The sequence below is a fragment of the Dasypus novemcinctus genome, chromosome 8 (genome assembly GCF_030445035.2).
Source record: "Dasypus novemcinctus isolate mDasNov1 chromosome 8, mDasNov1.1.hap2, whole genome shotgun sequence".
Classification (NCBI taxonomy): Eukaryota; Metazoa; Chordata; class Mammalia; order Cingulata; family Dasypodidae; genus Dasypus; species Dasypus novemcinctus.
In genome coordinates, this window is record NC_080680.1 from 115,803,270 (window position 1) to 115,829,599 (window position 26,330).

At 49.7% G+C, this 26,330-nt stretch overlaps 1 protein-coding gene across 5 annotated transcripts in view; it reads left to right on the forward strand.

The window, feature by feature from the left end:
• The window catches only part of ABCA1 (ATP binding cassette subfamily A member 1), a 135,941-nt gene that overhangs the window by 31,794 nt on the left and 77,817 nt on the right, over positions 1–26,330 (forward strand). For 4 of the 5 annotated variants that reach the window (XM_058302588.2, XM_058302586.1, XM_012526704.3 and 1 more), the window contains exons 4-7: positions 3,495–3,636; positions 5,435–5,553; positions 21,892–22,013; positions 25,215–25,391. In XM_058302588.2, coding sequence (XP_058158571.1) covers positions 3,495–3,636; positions 5,435–5,553; positions 21,892–22,013; positions 25,215–25,391 — 560 coding nt within the window. Of the gene's footprint in view, positions 1–3,494; positions 3,637–5,434; positions 5,554–19,656; positions 19,679–21,891; positions 22,014–25,214; positions 25,392–26,330 lie in introns of those variants that run through there. The other variant, XM_071217088.1, reaches the window with a different exon arrangement.

Consider the following 26,330-nt stretch of genomic DNA (forward strand, 5'->3'; position numbering starts at 1 on the left):
GAAAGTACTGATTAAGAAGCCTCCCTTCAGGCCGGCACACCTCTGACATCTGCTCCCAGCCAGCCTTTTTCATTGGCAGATGCCTTTATTACACAGTTGTAATAAACGTCATCCTAAATCTAGGAATCACTGAAAATGCCAGTTTAGGCAGGGTTTATAAACCATTGTAGGCTGACTTATGTTATTTCATTTGCTTCTCATGACAGCCTTGTACAGTAGACTTACCCTCATTTGCTTTTATTTCTTGATAAGTAAGGAGAGGCGCCAAGAGGGGCAGGACTTGCCAGGGTCAGAGAGCCAGTAAGTGATAGAGGTCAAGGAAAGCTCGGGTTATGGGATGCGAGCTCCCGATCATGTGCCTCCAGGATGTCCTTTACGGGGGCGGGGGAGGCTGGGAAGTAGAAATGATCATGCAGTGCTAGGAGCACTAGCTCTCCATGTCAGATGCCCTGGGTTTGAAGCTGGCTTCAGTACTTCCCAGCTGTATCACCTTGGGCAAGTGACAGCTTTTCAGTGGTGTCTCTGCTTCCTCATCTCTAAAAGGGGAGTAATAATACCTTTCTCAGGTTGCTGTGAGTGTCAGCCTCCCACAAGGACAGTCTTTCTCCCGCCGGGCTCGCTGCATAGCCGTCCCAGTCTCAGAGATGAACGTTTACACGGGAGGTCTCGCTGAGAGCTCTGCTCCGCTGCCCAGGGACTTTCCTTACCGTTAACTAACTGCCCCCCAATGCCCCGTGACCTCTCCCTGGCACCCCTTGCCAGCCCCATAGGCTTGCAGGGTACTCTCGTGGGGAGGAGATGGGGCCCACCTTCTAATTGTGTCCTTGCGGTTCTAGCAGTTAATTTGCTAATGCCCAGTGAATATATTCATTTTTTTTCCTCACTCAAAACCTCAAAAACATCCGCCCAGAAGTGATTTTCTAACTTCACCTGAAAGGAACTGAGCATACAATATGAAATCTTCACTGAATTTATGGGTCTCTGCAGTAGTTCTGCCTTCTCTTTTGTTTATTAATGAGCAAAGGCATCTTTGATTTTATTCAAGCATGACTCCGAGCCCCACCAGAGTACAGGCTTGAGGCCAGACTTAGCTGTCTTTGACGTGTTAGGCTATTCTGTCTTTCTGGAATGATCACAAGCAGGCTGCATGGTGTAGGGGAGATAGTACAGACTTTAGGATCAGACAAATGGGGGTCTGTTTGAATCCTGGCTTTGCTACCTGCTCGTGCTGTGACCTCGGGCAAGTTGTTGAGTTTTGAACCCAGATCCCTGCTGCTCCAGACCACACATTCTCAGAAATGTTGTGAGAACCTTGTACCTCTGGAAGACAGACGGCTTTTTCAATCCATCTCTGCACTTCTTGCCACTTGACCTCCTGCTGTCACTACTTCCTGGGGGGCTGGCTAGAAGAGTTGAGGTGAGAGAAAAGATGAAGCTTGCAGGGGGTGTTTTGTTTGACCCTGGGAATAAAGGATTAGGTAGATAATGTCCCCATAAAGCTCTCCCAGTTCAACCCAGAGCCACCAAGGTCCCGCAGACGTGCCTGGGCCCTGGGAATCCATTGTGCTGTTTTAGTGTCATCCTGTGCAGTCAATGCCAAGTCCTCATCCTGCTTTTGCTTGTGATCATATGGGCCCCCTCCCCATGTATGGGTCTTTGCTTTTCCCACCAAAGTTTAGCCTGATAGACCTTCACTGCCCTACGCTGCTTTTGCCCAACACCACCGTATTCTTGGTGCCAGTATCTTCTGGAGCTTAAAGCAGAGAATTCTTGTTCCTTGAGTATTTGGTTGGGTTGCATAAATCTCCCCTGAATGAGGAGCGGCTGACCTAGGCAAGGGGCCTTGTTTGGTTTTCCTTGAACTATTAACAGGGAGATAAAGAGATAAAGTAAATATTCAACAGGCCAGAGTCCCTGCAGAGGGTGGCTGCAGTAGATCAGATCTTGTCATACCCTTGCTTTGGATGTTGCCTCTCTGGTTGGAGTATGGTCAGAAGAAAAAGACCGAAAGAGGGCCCCAGTTGAAACAAAAGACAAACAAAACACACACACACAAAGGGAGTGGGTTGAGCACTTGCCTCCTGTGTCCTGGATTTAATCCCTGGTACCTCCAAAAAAGAGAAAAAAGAAGGGCCCCAGTACAGAACAGAAATACAGAATGCCCAAGTCTTGGGTATGGGTTGACTTCTTAGGAGGCTCAATTAGCAGGCCTGCTTGAAAATATACAGATGAATAACCAGGGTTCCCGCTTTGAAGGGAGGCAGAGCTGTGAGACGGGGGAAGGAGTGTTCCCGGCCGGGCAAGATGGAGCGAGGATGGTTGTGGGCGCACCACCAGGTGACTTAACCGTCACTGCAGACCCATTCATTGAGCTCTCCTCTGCGCCAAGCACTCTGCTAAGTGCTCCACCTGTAAGAGCTCACGGAGTACCACAACTCTGTGTAGTGGACTGTACTTTTGATCACCGTTTACAGGCAAGGAAACTGAGGGTTAGAAGGCCCCGTGATCTGGCCACTGTTGCTGCTGAGTGGGTTGCAGGGCCTAAAGGTGAACCCCAATTTGTCTGACCCTAAGGCCTCTTCACCATTTGAAGCCATCCTTCTTAATGATTTCTAACTCTTCTGGGGTCATAGATAATCCCAAGAATATGTTGAAAGCCGGATCCAAGGCTTTTCTGTGCTGAGGAATCCTGGGGCCGAGGGTGGAGGGCCCCTGGCCCAAGGTACGTCCGTCTTGATCCTCAGAAGCAGCATCTCCTGGTGACTACACAAACTGTGTCTTCGAAGCCCAGGAGCTCCTCCACCGTGAAGGGAGAGGAGGGTGAGATAATGTACCCGCTGGGCCTCCTTCTTTTGGGGAGAAGCAAAGCAGCCCCGACAAAACAAGTGTGGCTTTGCAGGGGACATCTGGCCTCCAATCACATGTTTCCTAGGTACCCTCGAGGAGCTTTCCAGCTGGCAGAGGAGGGGAAACTAACAAATTCTGAACCAACAGGACAGTACTACGAGGGGATTGAGGAGAGCTGGGCTACCCAGGAAGGGGGGCTGTGAGGGAGGGGGCTTGGGGCGGATGGCGGAGAGGCGGGGTCTGCTCCCGGTCGGTCAGGCCTGCTAACCCACTTTGTAATGTGTGTAATGTGTGGAGGTACCGATCAGGGCCTCTCCAAAGCCCATCTGTTGCCCTGAAAGCTTTGGTCCTCTGGCTGCTCGTTGGAGGTAGGTATCGGGAAGCCCATTCTACATACAGATGAGGCTCAGGTCGATCAAGGACCTTGTCTGGGTCCCAGAGGCCCACCATCCGGTGCCAGGTTTCCATCCTGGGGTCAGCTTAGTCCAGAAGACGCAGTGCTTGGGAAGTGGGAACCGAGACAGACCCTGCTGGGACCGAGCACCGTGTGCGCAGAGCCCAGAGAGAGCAGGAGTCCAGTCGAGTCTCGGAATCGTGTAAAACGAGTCATTTTTCTCTCCCTGTGTTTTCCGTCTCGATTTTCACAGGCCACTTTCCAAACAAAGCCATGCCGTCCGCAGGAACACTTCCTTGGGTCCAAGGGATTATCTGTAATGCCAACAACCCCTGCTTCCGCTATCCGACTCCTGGTGAGGCTCCTGGGGTAGTTGGAAACTTTAACAAATCCATGTAAGTACCAGATCAGGTTTTTCTCGCTCAAATTTGTTGGTTAAAACTTTGCCTTTGCTTCTCCTCTCGGGAGAATTTTGAAAGGTTGGATCTGAGGGACCCTGTTTTGGGAAAGGTTTGTGAGATAGAATCTGCAGAATGCGGGGAGGAAGAAGTGGTGCCAGAATTTAAGACGGGGCCCTGGCTTCGGTGCGCTGTAGGAGCAGCGACGCTGTGCTGTGGAAAGCCGTTTGTTTGGGGGCTGTTCCTTCAAACCCGGGCAGTAAGCAGGGAGGGTGGACAAGGCACATGAGCTCCATGCATTAATGAGTCTGCTCTTTTAGCAGATATTTGCTGTGTATCTGAAAAGGCTGGTTCTGGGAGCTAGGGAGCAGGGGTACAAAAATGAGCCCAGGAAAGGGTCCTCAAGGAGCTGGCAGCCAAGACTGTGAGAGTTCTGCCCTCTCTGCTTTCTGGTACCTCCTCTTACCTTTTTTGCTGCCCCATCATGTTGTATCATCCCTGCTGTCTGCAGCTTGGAATGCACAGAACCATGACTTGAGCTAGAGTGGACTAACGGCTGGCGAGATGCTTTAAGCCCTTTCTGAGGAAGCTGCACGGGGCAGATGGGGCCGCTTTGTACATTCGTGGGCCCTAGGTACTGTAGCTTTCACGGTCTTCTTCCTCCATGCAGAAATAGCAAGGGTGAGATTTTCAAGACTGCTGTGGTATAAAGACTAACACAGGGATTCTTTTTTTTTTTAAAGATTTATTTTATTTATTTTTCCCACCCGTCATTCCCTCTCTGTCCATTCGCTTTGTGTTCTCCTGTGTCTGTTTGTACTGTCATTAGGCGGCTCCAGGAACTGATCCTGGAACCTTCCGGAGTGGGAGAAAGGTGATTACTCTCTTGCGCCACCTCCACTCCCTGTTTTGCTCTGTCTTCTTATTTTCTCTCCTCTGTGTCTCTTGTTGCATCATCTTGCTGTGTGGGGCAGCTTTCCCGTGCTGGGCGGCATTCCCACACGGCCGGGCACTCCTGTGCAGGGTGGCATTCCAGTGTGGGCCGGCATTCCGTGTGGGCCAGTCCACCACGTGGGCCAGCCTGCCCTCACCAGGAAGCCCTGGGCATCGAACCCTGGACCTCCTACATGGTAGACGGGAGCCCAATTGGTTGAGCCACATCTGTTTCCCAAAACAGGGATTCTTAACCAGGAATCTGTGAGCTTGAATTGAAAAAAATCACTTTATTATCTTTATTTTCTCTGACCCCTAACTGAAATCTAGCACTTCCTTCACTTATGAATGTATACAAAAAGCTATGGTAGTATTCATTTCACCTGACTGGCAAAGGTGTGCGTGGAACACGAAAGGTTAAGAACCCCTGGGCTAACAGAACCCAGGCAGACTTGTGTGGGGCTCAGGGCCCTGTGTCTGTTGAACCTTATGGATAAGCTGGCCCTGAGGGCGTGTGTGTGTGGGTGTGTGCGTGTGTGTGTGGGTGTGTGCGTGTGTGTGAGAGAGAGAGAGAGAGAGAGAGAGAGAGAATCAGGGAGGGCTTCCTGGGAGAGGAAGGTGGTGAGATTTGGCTGTGTGGACATGTGGGGAGGGATGTTCTGGGCAGGGGTGCTGTGTGGATGAGTGGGTGCATGGGGTATCCGTGAAGCTGGGGAGCGGGGAGAGGCAGGAGGGGACCAGAGCCTGCCCACGGGGGACCTGGGCCCGAGGTTGGGGCCTGTGTACCTGGCAGTGTCCTTCTTAAATTCGGAGAGGCCACTGACCTAAGTTGGGTTTTCTGCTTTCCTTCCACACCCTGCAGCGTGTCTCGCCTGTTCTCAGATGCCCGCAGACTGCTTCTGTACAGCCAGAGAGACACCAGCCTGAAGGACATCCACAAAGTTCTGAGCACCTTGCGGCAGGCGGAGACCTCCAGCTCCAGTAAGCCAGAGCCTGCCGGGTGGGTGGGTGGCTGGAAGTTGACCTGCACCGGGGAGGGGCGGTCCGAAGGCCTGGCGCTTGTTGCCTCTAGCTCGCCCCTAAGGGCTTTTCCTCCTCCGTGGCTGGGCTGCCAGGAGGAGGAGGCATTTGGGAAGACACCTGGGAAGCTGGTTGCCGCAGGCAGTGCCCTGGCCTCTTGGGAGGACAAGAAAGAGTCCGTGGGAGATGGTGCAGGACAGCGAGGGGTGCACCTTGCTGCCAGCTGCATTTTCTTTAAACCAGGGAAGTTGTGGGTTACAAAAATATCATGCATAAAATACGCCCTCTTATTAATATATAACACCCTCTTGCTGACACCTGGCGTTGTGCACAGGTGGACTTATGGTTGCGGTGAACAATGGGCATATTTATAGATGGGGGTATTTCTGTGCCTATAAGAGAAATTAGGGATGCAAGTTGATAAGGATAAGTGAAAGTTAAACGTTTATGGAAAATGCAGTTCAGCTTCCCTTGGTCACTGGATTTAGTCTGACGGGCATTTGAACCCTGATCTTTAAAAAGCGAATGTCCAGCTGTCACCTGGGAAGTGTCTGGGCACTTCACTGTATGCCCTTGACGAGGCGGCCGAGAAGCAGGGTGTCTGCTCAGGGCTGCATGGGCGGACAGAGGGTTTGGAACCACCTTCCAAACAGCAGCCTCCCCAGGAAGCAGGGGCAGTGGGAGCAGCCTGCCAGGCACGGCCCTAGCTGTGTGCCTGGTCTGTAGAGACTTTTTAAAGCAATGAAGAAGCCGATGAAAAGCCAGTTTGCTTTTTATGATCACCATGCGCCGGCGCTTCTAAACAGTGTCAGTGATAAATGGCTCCTCCCGTCACGGGCTGACTGTGGCCACAGTTGGGTCTTTTGGGAGGAGTGGGGTGGGCTGGCCTTGGCTGAGAGGCCTCCCAGTTTGTGATCCGTTTGGCAAAAGAAGAAATGATGTTGAGGGCCAGAATTTAAGCCAGACTCAGATCGGGGCTTTTTCTTGGGCTGATGGAACTGTGCTTTCTCTGGGCAGGAACAGAGGGAGTGGGCAGCACGGAACCTCATGACGAAGGGAAGGAAGCAAAGCTGTGTGTGGGTAGCCAGAGGCTACCGACCCAGTATCAGAGCACGTAGCAGACGCTCCGTTAGTGGGAGCCCAGTGTAATTCTAGGAGGAAGGAGATGCATTTCTGGGCGTCCTGCTTATTCCTCTGCCTCTTGATGGGCTTGGCTGTCAAACTAGCCTGGCTGAGCGGGAGAAGCTGTCAAGCCGAATTTCAGGTCTTAGTGGAGGCTGCCTTAGGAACAGGCCTGTTCTTCTCTGAGCAACTTGAGCTGGGGTGGAAAGAGAAGGCAGACCTGTGTCCTACACACTTTCTCTGCACAGCTGGGAGGAGAGAAGGGCCCCTCTGATTTTGATTGCTTCATGTCAGGGCTCATTTCACACACGACGGTTCCCATCGTACGTTCCCTTTTCCGCTCCGCAGCTACTTCTAAATCGCTTCTGCCTTTCATTGTGTGCCTTATACCACAGAGCCAGGCCTCAGTTTTTAGAGGAAAATGCACAGAAATTTGGCTTCTCCGGAGAGGAAACCAGCCACTTCTTGCCAATTTTGAATAGTACCTTGTAGATGGCAGAGAGAATCGGTGTTGGGGCGTTTGAGTGCAGATGTCCAGGGAGATGCCTGTGTTTATGTGCCTTCCCGGCCTCCTCACAGCGCGGTGGGCTCAGCCTCGGAAACCCCCCTCGGGGCTGGAACGCTCCTTGGCCCCTGTGTGGCCCAGAGCCCTGCCCTAATCCCAACCCACTCTACCCACTTCCCGAGGGGAGACCCTACCATCTTACCAGTAGTGCATTTTGTGGGTAGGCATCTCTAAATGCCAGAAAATATTCACTCCCCTGCTATCCCTTCTGGTGAATGAGCCTAATTTTATTTCCCTTGAAATAGTTGAAGACAGCGCTCGTGTTTTTTTCCCCTTTCTTTCCCAAGCCTTTGACTTTTTTTTTTTTCCAGGCCCAATATCCTCCATTTCGCTTCTGAATTTTTTCCCTCCCAAGTTTTGCCTCTTCTCTGGTTGTGTTTCAACATGTCTGTGCCCTTCTTGATGCTTACAAGAAATTACAACAGTGTTCTAGCACAGAGTAGAAAGGGATTTTTGTCTTCCCACTTCCGAGCACTGTGTTTCTGTTACTGCAAACTGATTGCATTAGGCTTTTTGGCATCCATGTCACCCTGCTGACTCATACTCCAACTGCAGTCAACCAGAACTCTAGGGTATGGCAAGTTACCTGCACCCAAGCTCTCAACTTGTGCAGTTGCCTTTTTGCACCCAGAGAGAAAATACCTGTTTCTTTTCTGTGTTACATTTTTAGATTCCGTATGCCATCACATTGCATGACTACTATTTCTGGATTCTGATTTTGCCATGCATTAAATTTGCTTTTTCACCTTCTTTCTTGCCGTCTAGGAATTTGATAAATAGTGCTTCTTGTTCTCACCCAAGTCCCTGATCAGTGTGGGATGAAGGCTGGAGATTTGGAACTGTCCGCTCGAGACTGCCCCTCAAGGGGCTCCTCTTTGGGCACCACCACTGGTGCACCTGCAGAGCCACCAACGTATGTTCTCACCGGGGTGGGGCCACTGGGCTCCTTCTGTGATTCAGTTGGAGGTTTTATCTGGTTCTTTCCTTCCATTTGCATCTGTTAAATTCGTTGGGATCTCTATGATGATTTGTAGATATGGGGGTCTCTACTCGGATACTCTCTTTTTTTCCTTGGTTTCCTGGGATAGAACATCTTATTTCCACTGGTTGGGATGGTTGTTGGGAGAGACCTGCATGGTCAGTTGGTTCATTTATAGGTAAATACATTGATATTCAACCACACAACCAATCTTTATTGAACATCTGCTATGTGCCAACCACTCTCCTAGGTGTTGGGTGCACAGAGGTGTACAAAGCAGACATAATTTCTGGCCACGTGGAGCCATCCAGACAGGGAAGCGACAGTCCCAAGTTTGCACAACTGCCTGAGGGCTAGTCTGGACCCAGCTAAGCCCCTGCTGCTCTAGGCCATTCTCCTTCTATGGTGCTTTCTTGTGTTCTTTTAATAATCTTCCAACTGGGAAGGTCTCCCATTTTAAGAATGTAGTCACAGGCTCATCTTTTAATTAGCCTTGAAATCATCCTAATGAGAGAGCATTACCAGTTTTCTCATCCTTGGAACTTTTGGGGCATTTTATTATTTTCTTCCTATCTCAGAGTCCAGCCACACAGGGCTAATAGGGGCTAAATCAATGCTGGGGCATCACGGCAAGGAGCATTCCTTTTGTCTAAATCCCCATCATGACTGTGACCCAAAAGGACACATAAAAATTGGACAGCGATGTTTCTCTGAATAGCATCTGAGACAGTTTCAGGTGGTACAGAGATGACAACCTTTAATTTTGAATTCAGGTCAAAATAGCAATTTCATAGATATTATTGCTTTGGAGGATGTTATTGCTTTTAAAATGCTAAAAGGAAAAAATTAAAGTTGATTTAAAGAATACATTATTGTTTGTGGTCATGGAGAGTAGTTTGTATGTGACTGAAGGCTGGGAAACTGGTTTAAGAGAAAGAATTTTGGTCTTTGGATTCAGATCCATTTGGGAAAAATCTCCAGCTCTTTCCTTTTGTAGTTGTGAAGGTAGGGCACACTTTGACTCTTTCTGGACCTCAGTTTACTTGAAAACGAGCTGTTTTTTAGGGTCATCAGAAGATGTCTGTGATGACGGATAGTGTGGCCACAGCACATGGTTGACCCACAATAAATCTTAGTTGGGTCCTTTCTCCTCTGTTCCTGGCTGACTGTTTGGCCTTTGCCAATTTGCTCACCTCCTCTGGGCTCAAGTTTCCTTTGCTTCACAACTGGGACTTGGGAGAAACACCCTAAAAATGCTTCATCCCAGACACGAGGTTAGTGCTTGGATGGCAGAACTGTGGGCTGTCCACTGTTCTGTAAGCTGCTGGCGGGCAGCCTGGACCTTGCTCGTGGTGGCACCCAAGTATCAGCAGAGGAGAACACTCGGGACATCTTTGAGGAATGAGGGGATAGAAACAATACCCACCCTTTCTCCTTCACAGAGTGCCTTAAAGGTCCAGTGAAATAACTGTTTACGAAAATGCCTTGAGAACTATGAAATCCCAGGCAATGTGTAATTGTAGAATCGATTCCCTTGTGCACAATTCAGGTCTCTAAATGAATAATAATAATGGCAAAAGTTCTTGAAACAGTCTTGGCTTGCTTTCTTCTGCAAGGTTTACTTTCCAGAACTTTACGGGAAGGGCTGTCATGAACTCCAAGGCCTGAAGTGGATTTACTGGGAAGCTTAAAAAGCTGCATTTTTATAGCCCCTTCTAAGAGGGGGGGCCTTAGCAATATGTTCACACCGTTACAGTTTTTTCGTAAAATTTGGAGAAGAATTTTTTAATATTCGTTTTCTGAAAACACCCTCCCCTCCCCTCCCCCTCATGGTTGACTCCCTGCTCTGGCCCCTGCCCCCTGTGTGGTGACTTTGGCCTCCGGTGGGGTGGCCAGCAGTCTGGCCCTAGGTCTCCTCTGCTGCTGGTTCTGCTCAGAATCAGGCCTGGATGGGGAAGATGCCACTGCCGCCTTCTCTGTCTTTGCTATGCAGTTCCTTTTCAGCTACTTAAGAGGCATTTCTTTGTGATGAGTAATACCCATTAGCCCCACTTCCTGCTGAACATTTCTGCTCAGACATCCACCTTGTCCCAAGGCCTGCTAGGCTTCCAACTCTTTATTTTTTTTATTTTAATTTTTAAATTAAATTGTCGTTTTTTAAATTTAAAGATATATAGATCACAAAAAATGTTACATTAAAAAATATGAAGTTCCCACATACTCCCCCTTCACCCCCCCCCCCACTCCTCCCACATCAACAACCTCTTTCATCATCGTGGCACATTCATTGCATTTGGTGAATACATTTTGGAGCACTGCTGCACCACATGGATAATAGTTTACATTATGGTTTATACTTCCCTCAGTCCATTCAGTGGCTTATAGCAGGATACATAATGTCCAGCACCTGTCCCTGCAGTATCATTTAGGACAATTCCAAGTCCTGAGAATTCCCCACATCACATCTCTTCTTCCCTCTCCCTGCCCTCAGCAACTGCCGTGGCCGTTTTCCCCAGATCAGTGCTACAGTTTCTTCCATTAGTAGTCACAGTAGTTCTGTAGTGGAATATCAGTAAGTCCACTCTAGTCCATATTTTATTTCTCCATCCTGTGGACCCTGGCATGGTGATGTCCATTCCACCTCTGTCTAGAGGGGCATTAGATCCCACATGGTTGATGGATGGGATTCTCCTGCTTGGGTTGTAGGTACTCTCGGTTCCCTGGGGTGGTGGTTGACCATCTTCACCTCCCTGTTATTGGCTTCCAAATCTTGATACCTTGGCTACAGACTTTCCTTCTTCTCCAGATGGCCCCACGGGCCCAGGCCCTGCTTGAGCATTGCTTAGTGTTAGGTGTTAGGAGGTGTGTCCTGGGCCTCACGTCTCCTATGTGAAACCCCGCAACTTGGCTGCTCTCCCCATTTCCACAGTTAGCTAGGCCCTCGCCCACCTCTGCATCTCCCACGGCTGCTTCCTCAGCCTCACCATTGCTCATGTTGGTCCAGGGACAATCCCTGGACTTGTGGGGTGCTGGTGGAAGTTCTCCCTCTTTCTGCACTGTGGCATGACCAAAAAGGGTGAAGACCTGTAGGTTCTGTGTTGTGCCTGGATGCTAAAGGCCCAGTCTCCTCCTGTGTGGGACTCAACTCTTTCTGCCCTCAGCCAAGATCTTAGCTGTCCAGGTACTAGGCCCTGCCCCAGGCGTGGCCAAACTGTCACCTTTTGATTGTGGAAGCCTAGTGGGTTCCCTGTGGGCTCGTAGAAAATCATTTTCTGGACCTGCTGAGTTGGGCCAGGCCAGGTAGGTGGGCCAGGTGGGGGATGGCTGCCAAGTTACAGATCTCAGGGGATACCGTGTGCACCAGGCTTGGGGTCACTGCCAGTCCCCATACGATTGCGCTCCTTGGATTTGGGAGGCACCCAACCCACGGGGCTGTTTGCCATGGCCTGGACCATTTATCTCAGCTGCTCCAAGGAGGACTGGAGCTACATCTGGCCTCCCGTGGCCCTTAATTCAGCCCCAGTCCTAGGGGCTTCCAAAATGCCTTCTCCCCAGGAGGTAGAGCCTTCTGCAGCTTGTGAGAAATGTGCAAGGAAAGAACAAGGAGGAATTTTGGGAATTTTGTCCCCAGGCTGGAGATGGCCCTCTGGGGGACAAGCCCCCCTGCTGGCATCTAGGGCTGGAAAGAAGGACGTTAGGAGAGAGAGATCCTGGGCCATGCTGCCCGCAGCCCACCGCCTGCCTCGGGCGTTGTGCTGCGCCCATGGTACCGCTGCGTGTCCCCTGCATTCGTAGTTCTCCTCTGGTGCAGTCGGCCTTCCCGATGTGGCTCTGACAAGACTTTGATAAAGGAGGTCCTGAGGAGTTATGCTGGGACTTCACTTGGGGAAAAGGCTTGTAATTTCCTGGCTACTGGATTTACATGAGACCAGAGGGCAGAGCAGGCTTCGGTGACAGGGCTGTGGCAGGGAGTTGAGGGAAGGGGGTGTAAAATTAACATCCACTGGGCAATATACTTTAGTGGTTAAGAGAACAGATTCAGCAGGCAGTGTGCCTGGGTTCCAATCCTAGTTCTGCTGCTTACCAGCTGTGTGACTTGGGCATTCCCTAACACCTCCCTGCCTCAGTTTCCTCGTCTGTCAACATGGGGATAGTAACACCTCCCTCAGGGATGCTGTGGAGAAATAGTGACAAATAAAGGTAAAGCACATAGTACAGTCTTGTCCTTTAGTTCACTTCCTTTTAACAACCATCGTGTATGGTTGGGATTTTTATTCCCTTTTTTACACAGGAGAGTGCTGAAGTTCAGAGAGGTTAAGTAACTTGCCTAAGGAAGCACAGCTGGCAAGCTGGCAAGGATAGGACTAGACAGCCTTTTATACTCTGCTGTTACTGCATCTTAAAGGGAGCAGCCCTGGGTAGTCAGGAACTTCGCTGGGATCACAGAATACCAGGCCTGGGGGTAGACGGGGGTGGAGAGTGGGGGAACTGGGATCAGAAGGGAGCAAGGAGGGCTTCCAAGGGAAAAGCCAGGCTGTCCCCACTTCCCCACTTCATGGGTACCAGGCACGGGTGGAACATTTCCAAGGCCCTTGTAGAAAGAACATCTCGTGACTTGCAGCCACTTCTCCTTTCCTGTTGGAACCCCCTCAGCCCATTTGGGCAGCTACTGTAAAGCTGAGCTTGCAGCCCCAAAGCTTATTTTTCATCCGCAGGGGCTGCCTGTGTGACATCTCGTTGGGTGAACTGATGACATATGTGTCAATATTATGCCATCGAAGAGGAAATTCCCTGAACTCTTTGGTGATTTCAGTTGACGTTCCTGGGTGCACTGGTCGAAAGTTCTGCTCTGGGGTCTTAGAGTTTCCTATTTTGAAACCTTCCTACCTAACGTGAGGAGGTTTTCCCAGGCCTGTCAGAGCCGGGCTGCGTTGGTTTCCGACCAGGGTTGGGGCCTGGTGCCAGCTGAGCTGTAATCAGGGGCTGCAATGTTTGACTGCTGTGTTGAAATATTGCTTGAACTAAATAAAATCAAAGGTCAGTTTTACCCAGACAAGCATAGAAAACAATTGCACTCAATTATAGGACAGTATGTACCCCATAATATCAGACTGCCTTTAACAATTTTCAAATTGCTAACATCAAGAACAGGTTGTTTTTTTTTTTAAGTGTCTCCTGTTTTTCCAGTAGAAGACATTTACCCTGTGGGTCGCAAAAAGCAGTTGGAAAGTTCAGTTTATTTCTCACTGAAATCTTCCCATAGGTCCTTCACGGAGGCACAAAAGGGCAATCTTAGAGTGACACTTTGTCCAACGGACTAAGTTGTACAGGAAATTAATGCCATTTTACATTTGAATTATATCGTTGTACTTAAGCCTTACAACAGCTCTAGCCAATTGGTGTTATCCTCAATTTAATGAGTAAACTGAGGCTTGAAAGGGGTGATATCCACTGCCTAAACCCCGGAGTAAAGCTGTGGATTGAATACAAGGCCCGGCATCTTTTTATCATGCCATGTTGTCCGGCTGCCTTATTCCAGGACGGGGAAATGTGGGGGGAGCATCACTCAGTTTTTGATGGTAAAATCAGGATGTAGCATTTTGAAAGAATAACGTGATTCACTCATCCGCTGAAAGGGCAGCGTGATGTAATGGGAAGAGCCTAAGATGTGTGCCCAAAGGAGATTGGGTTCAAAGATACCACTCGCTTCCTCCATGAATTTGAGCAAGACAGCAATCTCCTGGGGCCTGTTTCATCATTTCAAAAATAGGAATAATACACCTCTCTTGGAGGCTTCTTTGGGGGATGCTAGAAAGTAATGTATATAAAGTATCTGTTGCTTGGTAAATCTTAATTGTCTTCTTCTGCCCACAGAACACCACTGTTTTGTTTTTTTTTTAAGCTTTATTTATTTATTTATTATTTCTCTCCCCTCCCCCCCCACCCCGGTTGTCTGTTCTCTGTGTCTATTTCCTGTGTCTTCTTTGTCCGCTTCTGTTGTCAGCGGCACGGGAATCTGTGTCTCTTTTTGTTGCATCATCTTGTTGTGCCAGCTCTCCGTGTGTGCAGCACCATTCCTGGGCAGGCTGTACTTTCTTTCACACTGGGTGGCTCTCCTTATGGGGCGCACTTCTTGCACGTGGGGCTCCCCTATGCGGGGACACCCCTGCGTGGCAGGGCACTCCTTGCACACATCAGCACTGCGCATGGGCCAGCTCCACACGAGTCAAGGAGGCCCGGGGTTTGAACCGCGGACCTCCCATGTGGTAGACGGACGCCCTCACCACTGGGCCAAGTCCGCTGTCTGCTGTGTTTCTTAAGTCATTTCATTAATTTGTACAGTTAGAAAAAAACTATTTATGCGTTACGTAAATTAACAGTTCGTCACTGGTCCAGTCCAGAAGTACCAGCCCCCAGCCCCTAACTCCTAAGCTCTGACTTCTTTCCTCCCTTTTGCTCTCCAGCCTTCTGGGGGCCCTGCAGGCTGAGGGCCTATTCCCTGTGGCGGGGCGCCTGGCGTGTCTGGTCCAGCTGGGTCAGAGGCCAGCTCTATCCGCGAGAGCAGGATGCCTCCAGGGCTTTCTCTCCCTCGCTGACTCTTTTTTCTCTCTGCTGCTTCCGCTCCATTCAGACTTTCCTGTTCCTGGACTCTGGGTTGTTCTATTCTTTCCACCTCTTACCTTTTCTTTGCTCCTTGCCTTTTCGGGGTGCCCCCTCCCACCTTTCCGCCTCCCTGGCCTCCGCAGAGGCCCACGTGGAGTTCCCTTCTCTGCTCTTTTCTTGCTCTAATGTTGGCTTCTCCTCCTCCTCCTTCTTTCTTCTTCTCTTTCTCTTTTTCTCGCTCTCTGTCCAGAACTCTGTGGGTCCCATGTTACCCCCTCAGTGTTTCTTTTCACTTCCATTTCCTTCTGGGCCCCCGAAGCCAGCCTGGTGGGGTCAGGAGTGCGTCTGGCCAGGCAGAACAGGTCACCCCTTTCCCTGGGACCACAGTCCCCTCTGGCTGGTCAGGGCCTGGAGGCCAGGCAGGTTCCTACCAGCTGACTTCATTCCAGGAGCTTCCCACAACCCCTCCACCTCGCCAGCCTCCCAGGAGGACAGGGTTTGGCTGCTTAGTGCCTTAGGAGATGCACCTGCAGGAGACCTGCAGGAGATGTCACGCAGAGGGGGCTGACAGCCCACAGCCCTGCTCCCCTGACCCTCTGCCCACGTCCCCTCTCCTCTCTTTATCCAGCCCCTCCTGTGTGACAGGCTCCTGCCTTCAGGGAGTGCAAGGAGAAGCATTACTTCTTGTGAAGCAGTGCACTTGCGTTTTGGGTCCAGTAGCCATTTAAAAGTTGGTTGAATGAATACAAGTTTGCATGAACGAGTAAAACACTTTAAAAAACATCCGGTTCCTAAGGTTATAATACTCCCATTGGCCCTCCCTGGGGCCTGCCTGAAGGGGTTCAGGGCAGGAGCCCAAACATTATGCTTTCCCTGGCTGTCACCAGGCATGTTTTCAATATTTACTATGAACTGGTTTAATTTTCAGCTTGGATTTTCTCTTGCAATATGTGTGTGTCACTAATCGGGGTAATCTACACACTTCATGCCATTACTTCTTTCCTAGCTCACTCTCCTGCGGGGAAGCCGCCTCTTTTACAGAAAATGGAGGCGCAGAAAGTCAAGGCCACCCAACTGATACACGCTCGAGCTGAGATTTGAACCAGGGGTGTCGCACCCCGGAAGCTGAGCTCTTTCGGGTGTATCTCTGTACTCCTCTTGGGCCCTTACTGTAGAGAGGGAAAGTTCTCCAGGCTGGATGGAGAGCAGGGAGGTCCCAGGGCTGGGTGTCCCCACCCCCCAGCAGCCACCGCCAAGCAGGTTTCCCAGAGGGTCTTGGGTCCTCTCCCTGAGACAGGCAGCAGTTTTCCTGGAAGGAGAAAGTCCATCCCCAGCATCAAGAAAACAAAACAAAACTGCACTGAACAAGAAAATCCTCCAGAAAACACGTGAGCATGTTTGTTCCCAAGCACTTTTATAGCAGAGATATGTTTTCAGGCCCTGTTTAGAAGCCAGGACAAGCTTAGGTGGAGCTGAGCCCCCGAAGGAGAATTCGGCCCCAAGGTCCCTGCCCTTGCCCATCAAGGGGCTGGTGACCCTCCGGGGCGCCCCTTGAAGAAGAGCATCTGGGCGCCGAGGCTGGTGTGACTCTCCTTTTCCCCTCCCTGTTCTCATTTGCCGCCTTCGCCCACTGCACAGGCAGCTGACTGCTGTGGTTCCCTTTCATGTTGGACAAAAGAGACTACAGCGATGTGGAAACCGGAGAAGGGGACTGGAGGGCACTGACCGAGAGTAACCCCGGCGGCGGCTGCGGCGGCCCGGCAAGCAGAGGGCTTCCCTCCCCCGCCTTCCTGCTGCCTTCCCTCCTCCCCCTTCCCTCCTTCCTCTCTCCTCCCTCCTTTCTCCCGCCTCCCTTCTCCAACCCCCTCCACCTCCTTGGCTCTCAAGGCGAGACCGGCCTGCGCTCAGGGCAGCTAGAGAGGGCGCCTGAGTGCAGGCAGAGCATCCTGTGCTGCCTCCCGCATGCCACCTGTCCACCTGCGGGTGGAAGAATTTCCTCTGCTCGGTCAGAAACCTGGCCGCCGGGGGGGGGGGGGGGGGGGGAAGCAGAGGATTCTCTCCTGCTCTTCCAGCCCCTCAGCACACATTCCAGCGGTTTTCTTCTCAGGCGCCAAGCTCCTTTTTTCCCCCCTCCCCCCCACTGCACCCAAAGCAAAGGGACACAGAGAGGCCACCATTTTGAGGCAGAAACCAGGCAGGGGAGCTCAGGGACCAAGCATTTCGGTTTGCTTGGAAGAGAGAGTGGCAGGAGAGCCCTCTGGGCCTCTGCCTGGACGGCTGAGTTCCTTCTCCGCCAGCCGCAGGGATTCACGTTTCACACAGCGAGGAGCTGGGACCCGCCATGCCCACATTCTGCCCATGCCTTCCGGACCCTCCTGGCCCTGAATGCAAATGCGGGCCCCTTGCGGGCCCCTTCCCACTGAAGGAGCACAGCCACACGCTTGGGCTTTGGTTTTCCCATGACCTGTGCATGCTGTTATCCCTGTTTTACATCATAGGAAGCCAGGGCTGGAGCAATTAAGAAAAGGGCAAACCTGAGGCTCAGGGTAACCCACTCAGGAAAAGGCCCAGTTGGGCCTGGAATGCTCACCTCCTGATGCTGGATCCTGGGCTGACTTCATTTTACCTAAAGGAGAGCTCTCAGTGTCAAGGAGAAGACCTCAGGGATCTTCTTCACCCACGCACGCTTCACAGATACAAAAACCCAGGGCGTGTTCGCTAGTCGGGCAAAGTTAAATGGCTGGCTGCCCTCCCCGCAAAATGTTCCCAGTCTTGCTTCAAATGATTGGTCTTGCTTATGGGTCATCTTTCACCTATACCCATCCCGGCCGAGACCTTGCAGACGTGATCATTCCCTTTGGTTCTCTGTAAAATGCTAGACTTATTTATTCTAGAAGGTTCTGAACAGACACATTAGTCCGTTTCAACCCCTCCTTTGCCTTACAGGCAGTATCAGCAGCAAGAATCCAGTAAGTCTGGGTCAGGAGCAGTCTGACTCAGGAACTCAATGAGACAAATACGTAAATAACACACACACATATGCTTACACGTGCACACACGTGCATATCTTAGATCACAGTTTCAACATCTCAGCACCTGAGCTGGTGTGACTGAATTGGGCTTAGAGGAACTCTAGTGCCATCTTGCCCTGGTTGGTTTCATGTTCATGTTCTGCTCCAACTCTTCCCTAAACATTGCAAGGTGAATCTACTTTACACTTGGCCTCTTCCCAGGGTACATCAGAGCATTCATTCACTCATTCTTTGCCAGGCACTGCTGGGCTCTGGACTTACAAGGCCCTGGCCCTCCAGACACACCTATTCTTCTGGGGAGAGAGACGTGGGCACAGGCAGCTGCAGCCTGATCTGTGTGGCGCGTCAGGGAGATGTAGGATGCTCCGGGGCTGCAGAGGAGGGCTGCTAAGCCAGCTTGAGGGTGGGGAGGCCAGGGCAGGCTTCCTGGAGGAGCTGACTCATGGGCCATGTCATGAAGGAGGAAGACTTAGCCAGTCTGACGGGAGAAGGGCTCTTTCAGACATCTGGCTCTCGTGATCATCTTGGCTTCTCCACCCATTTTTCTGCCAGCTGACTGTGTGGAGAAGATTGAGACCAGAGGGTCCCAGCCGCCCTGCTTGGGCGTCACACAATGTCCCTTCCTCTTCTTTCTCCCAGTTCTTAGGGTTGGGGACTCTCCTTTCCTACGTTTATCTCCTTGTTCTTTTATTTATTCAAAAACAAGTATCGAGCCCCTGCTGTGTGCAAAGTACCACAACTACACGCTGGCCTGGTCCCGGCCATCGTAAGGAGACTTACCCGCTCCTCACTGGCCACAGCTTGGTCGCAGGCCTCCCCCAGCTGTCATTCTCTGGCTTTCTCATCCCTCCTTGTGCGTTCTGCATGGACTTGCTTCGTCAGCTCCCTTATCAGCCCTAAGGGTTTCCTGAAGGCTGTGTCCTCATCTTTCCTTTCTCCTCCGTTGTGGCACAGTGGTAAAGTTGAGTGAAGAAACCTTGTCAATGAGGAGAACATGATTACCATTCACTGAGTGCGTGCCATGTGCCAGTTCCTCACTGTTGACCCTTTACATCCGAGTATCTCGAAACCTCATGTCTTTGAAAGGTAGTCACTGTTGTCTTTGCTTTGTGGGTTGGAAAACTTGGGCTCAGGAAGACAAGTGACTTTCTCAAAGCTGTGCAGCTGATATGCAGCAGAGACCAGATCCAACTTAGGTTTTTCTGTCCCAAACCCCTGGTTTTTCTGATACATCATTGTTTGTCAAACTTGGCTGGAATCTCCTGGGAAGTTGGAAAAAAAAAAGTGATGCCCGGGTGCTACCCCCGTAGTTCAGATGAGTTGTCTGGGGTGTGGCTTGGACATTGAGGTTGTTTTTAAAGCTCCCAGGGTGAGTGTCATCGGCTGCCCAGGCTGAAAGTGGGGCACCACACTCCATGCCTGCCCATATCCACGCTGGTTGCAGCTGTCCCTGGTGGTGTGTGAGTCCCGGCCCACATGTGAGCATGTCCCGTGATCAGATGGCAAGTATTTTGTAGGCGGGGATTTTGGCCTTCCCTGCTGCTTCCCCACCCAGCAGCGATCCCACCACACTAGGCACTTGCACTGCCAAGGGTTGCTGACCGTTTAATCAGCCTCTGGCTTCTTGAGTCTCGTCCAGGGGATTCATCGATAGGCGTTGGAGTTTGATCACTTCCAGCTGCTCTCCTCCTCAGAGCCCAGTGGCATGACAGAAGAGCTTTATAAACACCCTGAGCTTACTTGCTGGCCCCGAGAAGGTGACCATGTGACCCCGGCCCATGGCAGGTACGACCTGCGCCACCTCCCACACGCCTGCAGCCCTGCGCTAGAGCGGGTGGGGGGCTCTTCTGAAGCCCCTAGCACAGCATCTGGGGCTGCTTAGGAGGAGTTTGTGGCCCCCTGGCCAGCTTATTCTGTTCTGCCAAGGTCATTTTTTATCCCTTATTTTACCAATAAGGCAACTGAGGCACAGCCAGGGGCAACAACAGCTTTTTCACTTTTCAGTGGGAGTCAGTGTCTAGGTTTTCACACCAGGCCTCAAATGAGGCCACCTTTCCTCCCTTCCCTCCTGCTGTTTATCCAATACCCAGCGGTCCTGGGACACAGCAGGTGTCATTTCCTATCCCTGGGAATACACAATTCTAAACCCTAGAAGCCTTATTTCCTCTGGGGATGTGACCGGGAAATCTCCTGATGTTCTTGGGCACTTCCTCGAGCTGCTCTGCTATAAGGAAATCCCTTAGGATGCTGTTCAGATGCATCTAGAATCTTCCCAGCTCTAATCCTGTCCCCTCGTATTTATTATTCAGCCATCATTCGCTGAGCAGTAAATCTGTGCCAGGCCCTGATCTGCAGGTAAAAGACGCACCCTGTGTCCCAGAGGCAGAGTCTAGTGGGAGCAATAGGCAAGTCAAACAGCATGCCCTAGAGTGTGCTCCTCAGGCCCCTGATTGGACGTGCCTGGGGTGCTTGTTAACACGGAGAGTCTTATGCCCCACTTTAACCGACTGTCTCAGAGTCTCTGCAGCCTGAGCCCACGAGGCTGCATTTTAGCAGCTTCCTAAGTGAATCCTGGGTGCTCTGAGGCTTGACTGCTGTGGAAGGGAGTCGGATGCTAACAGCTGAGGACATCAGGATGGCATCAAGTGCCGTGGGGAGCTGCAGGCAGGGGTCATCCCAGGGAGCCTCCGGGGAGGGGAACGGACAGGCTTGGGAACAGCAGCTGGAAGGTGTCCTGAGGAATCAGCAGGAGTAGGAGGCGTGGCAGGAGGCGCTTCCCCAGGGATGCGACCCCATTCAGCGTCCCAGGCGGGCGCGGACCTGGGTCGGCAGCACCGGGAGACCTCGTGGAGCTGCAGGGGCGCTCCCCCCCGTCTTACCGCCGCTCTCGGCCACCTGAGTCCCAGCCTTCACTCGGGTCCTCTTTAAGCCTCGCACTCTCACCTCGTTTCAAATCCAGGCTTTATTTTTCTTCAGGCAGAGGATTTGGGCTTGCCAGGCTTGCCCTCTAGAGGTGGGCGAGTGCCTGGGCCCGCAGCTTGCAGCTTCGGGAAGGGTGGTGACTGAGCCGGCTTCAACGTGACTATCGAGGCAGGCTTGGGCTGCGGGGAGGTGGGGGCGGGGCGGGGGAGAGGGACAGCCGGTGAAATGGGGCCTTTCAGAGGACGGCAGAGGCCCCTCACTTTAGAGGTGAAGACTCCGAGGTTCCGAAATTGGATGCGAGTGCTGATTTTCAGAGCAGGGCTTTTTCTCCGCTTGGCTTCGCTGCGCTGCCTCAGCGCATGTGTGGATGGATTGGGGAGCTCATTACTTAAAGGGTTTCTAAGGAGCCCTTTAGCAGTCCAGTCATTTCTGCAGGGCTGATTTGTTAATATGTGTTTTCGTGTTTTTTTTTTAAAAGACACGGCTTTGGGACTCCATGTCATACCTCGCTTGTTTTGGAGGCAGGGAAACCAAGTGTGCAAAGTGCTCTGATAAGCTTAATATTCTACACCAAGGGGTCCCCGAGTGTGGTCCCCAGGCCAGCAGTATCACCTGGGGACTTTTTAGAAATGCAGATTTTCTGGCACCACCCCAGGCCCCCCGAATTGGAAACTCTGGGGGTGGGACCTGGCAACCTGTGTTTTAACAGCCTTCGGAAAGATAAATCTGCTGCCTGCTCTTTTGAGAACCACCCAGGACTCTCCATCAAGAGGAAATGGGCTGCAAAGCCAGTCTCAGCCGGCCTGGGCAGCCCCGACACACTGTTTGAGTCAGGGAGCACACGCCCACGCCGAGCGCGGCTCACCATGTTTCCAGAAAGCAATCTTTTCACACCTCCCCTAACCTCACTTCTCTGTGCACTTGAGCCAGAAGCCTGTGGTCAAGCCTCAGTTTAAAATGGGGCAATCAATATTATGTTTTTCCCTGCACCTGCCCCATCTTGCAGTTTTTTTTTTTTTCTATTTCTTTTGAGCTATCTCTTAAATGAACAGAAAACACTACCTATTTCTTGCTAGGCCTGAAGCTCCAGGATTTCCTGGTGGACAATGAAACCTTCTCTGGATTCCTGTACCACAACCTCTCTCTGGCAAGGCCTACAGTGGACAAAATGCTGGGGGCTGATGTCCGTCTCTACAAGGTAAGCTGTCCCCTCTGCCTTTCTCTGCACACAGAGATCTCTGCATTGCATGAGCACCTGGAAAGGAGCGGATCAGCCCCAGTCTTCGCAGCCCTGGGGAAGAACGTGGTTCGTTTGAATCCAGCTTCTGTTTGCTTGACTTTGCTGCTCAAGCTGCCACTGCCAAACCATCGAGAATGTGGAGTGAGCAGCCTTGCGTTGCAGGCCAGCTGTTTGGTATAAAACGGATTTGTTGCCTGTCAGTTGGCATTTATGGTGACTTCACCTTAAAGGGTCATGTTTCAAGTTAAGAGAAATTTAAATTTTTTTTTTTTTTTAGAATGTCACAATTTAGGAGGTGGCAACCAGGGTTGAGAATTATTGTTATTATATTTATTTTTTTATTATCTTTTTTTTTTAAAGATACACAGATCATACAAAATGTTATATTAAAAAATATAAGAGGTTCCCATATACCCTCATTCCCCACCCCACCTTCTCCCACATCAATGACCTCTTTCATCAGTGTGGCACATTCATTGCATTTGATGAAAACATTTTGGAACCGTGCTACACAGCATGGATTATAGTTTACATTGTAGTTTACACTCTCTCCCAGTCCATTCAGTGGAATATGGTAGGATATATAATGTCCTGCATCTGTCCCTGAAGTATTGTTCAGGACAACTCCCAAGTCCTGAAAATTCCCCCATATCATACCTCTTCTTCCCTCTCCCTGCCCTCAGCAACTCCCGTGACCACTGTCCCCATATCAATGGTATACTTTCTTCCATTGCTAGAGTCACAGTTATTCTGTAGTAGAATACCAGCAAGTCCACTCAATCCATATTTTATTTCTCCATCCTGAGGACCTTGGGATGGTGATGTCCACTCCACCTCTAACTTGAAAGGAGGCTTAGATTCCACATGGCTGATGGATGGGATTCTCCTGCTTGCAGCTGTAGGCTTTCTCGGTTCTTTGGTGTGGTGGTTGACCATCCTCACCTCCCAGGGTTGAGAATTATTGTTGAAATAAGATCTAAGGCAGGGGATGTAATTAAATTAAATTAAAATAAAAATTATCTTTATCTTATAAAGATAGACAAGAAGGACACATAAGAAAAAATGGTTTTTAAAAGTTAGTTCATGAAAGTAGGAGGTAATAGTAGTGCTTCTTTGGAATTTTAACCTTAGGTTCTTAGGAAACTTCCTCTGGTGGTGTTAGTTATCCCACAGGGCCCGTGCAGGGGGTAGCAGAAGCAGGTTGCATGGTTATTGGTTTTCAGAGACGCTTCTCAAGTTTCTTCTCTGGCAGAAGGGGAAACCACTTCCTAACCCAGTCTCTTATTTACAGACTAGCCTGTCTTTACAATAAGCAGATGTGGAAATGTTTATGCTTGAAAATGAGGTCTTTGCTTCACATAACCCAGAATTTTTAAAATAAGAAAAATGTACTTATTGCTTACGCTTATGAAACTAGGAAATATGCGTTGTGTTTGCCAATCGTTTTGTTGTGGGGTGGGCCACAGGCAGCAGGCTTTTGAAAATAGTTGCATTTAGTGTGATTCCCACTGCTCCCTGCCAATTTCATACCTGTCACATCTGATCAGTTTGAAAGAAGGAGCGTCGTAAGTACAGAAGTGGTTCTCCTCTGTTGTCTGTCCTTAAACACAGATGCTAAAGGTAGGCTGATTGCCTGGCAGCAAGGACTTATTTAGAGAATGGAGTAAAACTGAAGGATGCTTGGTTTTCTGGCAGGAGTTGAAAATTTAATGGAAATCACAGCAGGCCAGATGGCCTGCAGTCTTGAAAGCTGCATGGGTCTCAAGAGGCCTTTGGTCCAGCCTTCATATTAGGTTATGTCACAAACGGATCAAACTACACTAATTTAAACTAACTGGGGAGGTAGTGTTGGATTAATAAGAGTTTGCATCAGTCATTCATTCATTGAGCAGATACTCACTGTCTATAATGTTAAAATACTAGGAATACACGAAATAAGCAAGATAAGTAAGGTCTTTCCAATTACTGAACTTGCTATCTAATGGACATGTGTGAAGAGGCAGAATTTGTTTAGGGTCAGAGGGGATAATTAAAATACAACCAAGGAGAGGCCATCTAGTGGGTCTGCTTTAAGGAATAGATAAGAATGACTTAGAACTGGGCTATCACTGAGATAAGAAGAGGCCTGGCAAGTAAAACGAAAAGTTCCAAATTCTAAAATTTGTAAAATATTTTTGCTCATCACTTAAATTTCAGTACCTACAAATAAATAATACAAAAATTTCCCCCCATTCTCTAGCCCAGCCCCATTTTAAGATGTCGTAAGTTATAAAATATTGAGTATGTTTTTCTCTAATAAAAGTGGTTCCTGGAGTTCAGGCTCTGAATTCCTATTAACTGAATCATACATCCGAATTTTGAGAAAACAAGTTGGATGCAGGATTTCCCTTTGCAAAAAGGTCAAGAGTGCCAGGGATGATGAGTCAAACAATAACATTCAGGCTTAAAATGTCCTGTCCCATTGTTCTGTATATTTCCAAAGTTCTATAATTTTGATGCATTATGCTATTGCATGGTGTCCATCTTCAGAATCCTCAAAGCTATACTCAGATGAAGGCACCCAAAAAAAGACTTTGAGGGAAATGGATGTGGCTCAACCATTTGGGCTCCCATCTACCATATAGAAGGTCCAGGGTGTGATGCCCAGGGTCTCCTGGTGAGGGCAAGCTGGCCCACGTGGCAAGCTGGACCATGCGGAGTGCCAGTCCATGTGGCAGTGCGGCCCTGTGCAGGAGAGCTGCCCTGTGTAGGAATGCTGCCTCATGGGGGAAAAGCTACCTTGCGTGGGAAAAGCCATCCTGCGCAGGAATGCTGGCCAGCACAGAGAGCTGGCACAGCAAGATGATGCAACAAGAGATGCAGAGGAGAGAAAATAGAAAGATGTATCAGAACAGGGGTGCTGAGGTGGTGCAAGAGAGTAATCACCTCTCTCACTCTGGAAGGTCCCAGGATCGGTTCCTGGAGCTGCCTAATGAGAATACAAGCAGACACAGAAGAACACACAGCGAATGGACACAGAGAGCAGAAAATGGGGAGGAACGGGGTGGGGGAGATTAAATAAAGAAATAAATCTTTAAAAAAAATAAAAAGCTTTGAGGAGCTCCTAGCCATCATCATAATGCAGTTTTGCTTGTCTTCCTTTGTGTGAAATATTTCCAGGTCTTTCTGCATGGCTATCAGTTACACTTGACCAATCTCTGCAATGGATCAAAACTAGAAGAGGTGATTCAACTCGGGGACCAAGAAGTTTCTGACCTTTGCAGCCTGCCAAAGGAGAAACTGGAAGCAGCAGAGCGGGTACTTCGTTCCAACTTGGACATCCTGAAGCCGATCCTGGTGAGTGAGTTGACTGGAGAAGCTTTGCGTGCTATTGCTTTTGGAATGAAGTGGATTTTTTCCTTAGTCAACGTGACTTTGTTTTTGTAGAGTCAGAGGGCTGACCAGGAGTTTTTAACATAATTTAACCGAGAGGTTTTCTGACTATCCTTTCAAATGTTTGGCCCTCTCCCAGCAATGAGCTGGGTGTGGATCTGAGTTCAGTCCTCAAGTCTCTTGTGTCTTTTTCAATCAGAGAAGAGCTGCTTTTCTGTGTCATCTACATTATAATTCCAAGTAATGTTTCATTTGAAGAAAGTCCCTAGACTTAAAAAAGAAATCCTCAAAACTATTAATGGGAGAAGGATATGTATTCTTAATAAATTTTTAAAATTTACTAATAAGTAAAAAAAGAAAAAAAAAAGCACACCAGGAAAGGAGACACTTTAAGCTGCTATATTGGGAAAACCCTGGAACTGAAAAGGAACTCATCCAATAATTAGCTTAATCAATGCCAAAAATACATTCAAAGAAAACAAAATGTCCCAATAACACTTTGATCAGCCTAGGAAACAGTAGTTCACAGAAGCAATCAGTGCGAAAAGGCACACATTCTTGCATTTTGGTCATCCAGGCAATGTTTTTAGTTCCTGAATAGGCGTATTTCTCTGGGTTTTCTGAGAGTTCTTGTGAAATGACCCTCCACCAACATTGTTTAATAGCAGTGTTCTGGTTTTCCACTCACCAGATAGTTCTCTGATTTGCCGGTAGGTTCTCTTTTTAAATTATTTTAAAACTTAATTTTATTTACAAATTTCCAAAATTTACGCTCTATACACCCCAACAACAACTCTCCTTTCCCTTCTCCCCTGCTAACTTAAACCTACTTTTGTCCCTACAAATTTGCTCTTTCTAGATATTTTATATAAGGGAAATCCTATAGTGTTTGTCCTCATGTGC